The sequence below is a fragment of the Elaeis guineensis genome, chromosome 7 (genome assembly GCF_000442705.2).
Source record: "Elaeis guineensis isolate ETL-2024a chromosome 7, EG11, whole genome shotgun sequence".
Taxonomy (NCBI): Eukaryota; Viridiplantae; Streptophyta; class Magnoliopsida; order Arecales; family Arecaceae; genus Elaeis; species Elaeis guineensis.
Window position 1 is genome coordinate 31,018,748 of NC_025999.2, and position 3,832 is coordinate 31,022,579.

Below are 3,832 nucleotides of genomic sequence, written 5' to 3' on the forward strand. Positions count from 1 at the left end.
CATGGGTTAAATTTGCGTTTGCTACAGAAAGCCAGGTTGTATCTTGATTAAGGATGCTGCATCAGTGCATCTGTAATTAAAGCATCGTTTACGGTAGGATGCTATAGTATTTTAGTTATGGTATTTTATGCCATCATTAAGCAATAAAGCTATTGTAAAGATATTTGTGTGTGGATTATGGTTAGCAGCTTAGGGTTTAAGATTTTGGTGCAGTTGACTGTAATAAGTGCATGACCTTCTCTTGACATTATGCATCTCTTTTCAAAGATCAAATTGTGTATGCATGAGAGTGAGAGAGAGAGATAGGACTATGCGCAAAAAGATCATGAGGGTTCTTCAAGCTAATCTTTGAAGGAGAATAATAGAAAATGTTCTCTGCAGTGAACAGTTTTTTTCCTTTTTTTTATTTTTAGAGGAAAACTGCATTTAACAGGTTACTTGGTTGTCTAGTAATTTTCAAAACATGTAAGTGCTTTGATTTATTGTAGTGTACAGTTTATGAAATCATTTCTTTAGTGACATTTTTAGTTCATTCCAACTTAGTGGTTATGCTATGGCTTTCCTTGAGACAGGTGGGATTATTCCAATCCTGGATACCTCGATGCCCTAAAACACCAAACTGATCTGAAAGAAGAAGGTTAGAAAGGACAATATATTATTATTCTCCTATTGCTGACTTCAAAAGTGTGTTATTTTTTCAACTCTTTAAGGTTTGTTACAATGAGACTGGCATCTCCTGATCTAATCAGTTTTCAACACTGAAAAACGTGCAGGTAAAATCAAGACTATAGCTTTGACTAACTTTGATACTGAAAGATTACATATAATACTGGAAAATGGGATCCCAGTTGTTAGCAATCAGGTAATGGATTTCCTTCAGAAAATCCCTCTGCTCAGTATAGAGAAAGGACAATAGATCGTTTTTAACTTTGTTTTTATTTGATTAATTGTCTTGTTTGGTGCTCTGAGATGTTTGTGCAATCAAATGGTGATGTTAGGTACAACATTCTGTTGTAGACATGCGCCCTCAGCAGAGAATGGCAGAACTTTGTCAGCTTACAGGAGTGAAACTTATAACGTCTCTCTCTCTCTCTCTCTCTCGCTCTCACACACACACACCCACCTCTATTAACTAAAGCTGATAGATTTCGAAATGCAGGTATGGGACTGTAATGGGTGGTCTACTTTCTGAAAAGTTTTTAGATACCAATGTGTCGATTCCCTTTGCTGGCCCTCCTCTAAATACACCATCTCTGCAGAAGTATAAAAGGGTATGCTTTTTTTCATACATCAGCTGCTTTTTTACACTTGACACAAATGTGCATAATTTGTTTTCAAAGTCATATTCCAGTCATTCATTGTGAACTTTGACAGATGGTTGATGCTTGGGGTGGATGGAGTCTCTTCCAAGTTTTGCTTCAGACACTGAAGAGGGTAGCTTCTAAACATGGGGTCTCAATCCCAACTGTTGCTGTTAGATACATACTGGATCAGGTAAAACCAATTATATCAAATTATGATGAAATCGTATTGCAATATTTGTTGTGAATTATAATAATGGATCAACAACTGTTACAGTGCTTGATATTTTTATTGTATGTTATTTTGGTTGGACTCTGGGAGCAGCAATCGGTTGCTGGATCGATGGTAGGTGTTAGACTTGGTCTTGGAGAACATATTCAGGATACAAATGCTGTATTTTCTCTTGCTCTGGATGAAGAAGACATAAACGAAATCACAGAGGTATCCAAAAAGGGAAAGGATTTGCTTGAAGCAATTGGCGACTGCGGTGATGAGTATAGGCGAGCATAAGTTTATGCTTGGCCTAATATCGCATAATTGTTGATGTTGAGACAGTGGCTCTCCTGAAACTGCCATTTGATTGTAACATCAATCAATATCAGTGGCTATCAAATATTGACAGATTTGGAATCTGTGGTATATTGAAAATATAAGATGCAGCTGATGTTCTTCCTGTCCGCCACTAGAAGTTGCATCTGACACTTTTGAAGTGGAATTTGCCAGTACTTAAGATCGTAGTGCGAATGCTCCACTTGATTGGGATCGTGAAAGCAAAATGACAACCGTTGTACAGTGTATTTTTTATATCACCGTTTTAGATAACGGTGTTATTGCTGTTGTAATGGCCATTATTAGGGTCCACCACCTATTATTATGTTATTTGGGAACATATAATGGAAAATATAATGGCTGTGCTATCTTTTATTATAATGGACTGTTATAGCATAAATATCTGACATTTTCTTTTGTGTGCTCCTCTCTCTCTCTCTCTTCTCTCTCTCTCTCTCTCTATATATATATATATATATATATATATATATATATATTGTTGGGTATAAAATACCCACAGTCGAAGTTTTCAATAGGATTAGCCTTGCGGACTCCGCCCGGACTCCTACGGGAGCCGGATTCCACCCACGACTTCGACTCCGAGAGGACTCCGCCCGGACTCCTACGGGAGTCGGGCTCCGCCCACAACTCCAACTTCAAGAGGGACTCTCCGCCCGGACTCCTACGGGAGTCAGGCTTCGTCGCCAACTTCAACTACCGGTAAGCTCTGTCCGGACTCCTACAAGAGCCGGACTTCGTACCTGACTTCAATTGCAGGGGGACTTCGTCCGGACTCTTACGGGAGCCGGGCTTCGCCCACGACTTCGACTCCGAGAGGACTCCGTCCGGACTCCTACGGGAGCCGGGCTCCGCCCACGACTTCGACTCCGAGAGGACTCCGCCCGGACTCCTACGGGAGTCGGGCTCCGCCCACAACTCCAACTTCAAGAGGGACTCTCCGCCCGGACTCCTACGGGAGCCAGGCTTCGTTGCCAACTTCAACTACCGGTAAGCTCCGTCTGGACTCCTACGGGAGCCGGACTTCGTACCTGACTTCAATTGCAGGGGGACTCCGCCCGGACTCCTACGGGAGCCGGGCTTTGCCCACGACTTCGACTCCGAGAGGACTCCGCCCGGACTCCTACGGGAGCCGGGCTCCGCCCACGACTTCGACTCTGAGAGGACTCCGCCCGGACTCCTACGGAAGCCGGGCTCCGCCCACGACTTCGACTCCGAGAGGACTCCGCCCGGACTCCTACGGGAGCCGGGCTTCGCCCACAACTCCAACTTCAAGAGGGACTCTCCCCCCGGACTCCTACGGGAGCTAGGCTTCGTCGCCAACTTCAACTACCGGTAAGCTCTGTCCGGACTCCTACGGGAGCCGGACTTCGTACCTGACTTCAATTGCAGGGGGACTCCGCCCAGACTCCTACGGGAGCCGGGCTTCGCCCACGACTTCGACTCCGAGAGGACTCCGCCTGGACTCCTACGGAGCCGGGCTCCGTCCACGACTTCGACTCCGAGAGGACTCCGCCCGGACTCCTACGGGAGTCGGGCTCCACCCACGACTTCGACTCCGAGAGGACTTCGTCCAGACTCCTACGGGAGCCGGGCTCCGTCCTCAACATCAACTGCTGGTACGCTTGTCCGGACTCCTACGGGGGCCGGACTTCGCCTTTGACTTTAATTGCAGGAGGACTTCATCCCGACTCCTACGGGAGCCGAACTTCATCCTCGACTCGACCGACTGCGAGTGGACTTCGTCCAGGTTCCTATGGAAGCCAGACTCCATCTTCTATTCCGACTATGGGAAGACCTCGCTCGGACTCCTACGGGAGCCGGACTTCGTCACCAACTCCAACCGAACTTCAGCCGACGAGTCTGGACCCCCTGGCAGGCCACAATAATGGACAACACTGCTCCACTCTCTGCGGCGGGCCCTAAGCAGCTCCATTACTCCCTGACAGGCTGTATTAACGGT

The 3,832-nt window shown here is 46.3% G+C and overlaps 1 protein-coding gene across 1 annotated transcript in view; it reads left to right on the forward strand.

Moving 5' to 3' along the window:
- The window catches only part of LOC140859300 (uncharacterized), a 64,566-nt gene extending 62,334 nt beyond the window's left edge, over positions 1-2,232 (forward strand). Inside the window, exons 3-9 of the mRNA XM_073260962.1 lie at positions 414-433; positions 573-637; positions 774-862; positions 999-1,078; positions 1,160-1,271; positions 1,375-1,494; positions 1,627-2,232. Of these exons, the coding sequence (XP_073117063.1) occupies positions 414-433; positions 573-637; positions 774-862; positions 999-1,078; positions 1,160-1,271; positions 1,375-1,494; positions 1,627-1,812 (672 nt within the window). The 3' untranslated portion in view covers positions 1,813-2,232. The remainder of the gene's footprint in view (positions 1-413; positions 434-572; positions 638-773; positions 863-998; positions 1,079-1,159; positions 1,272-1,374; positions 1,495-1,626) is intronic.
- Positions 2,233-3,832: the final 1,600 nt, after the last annotated feature.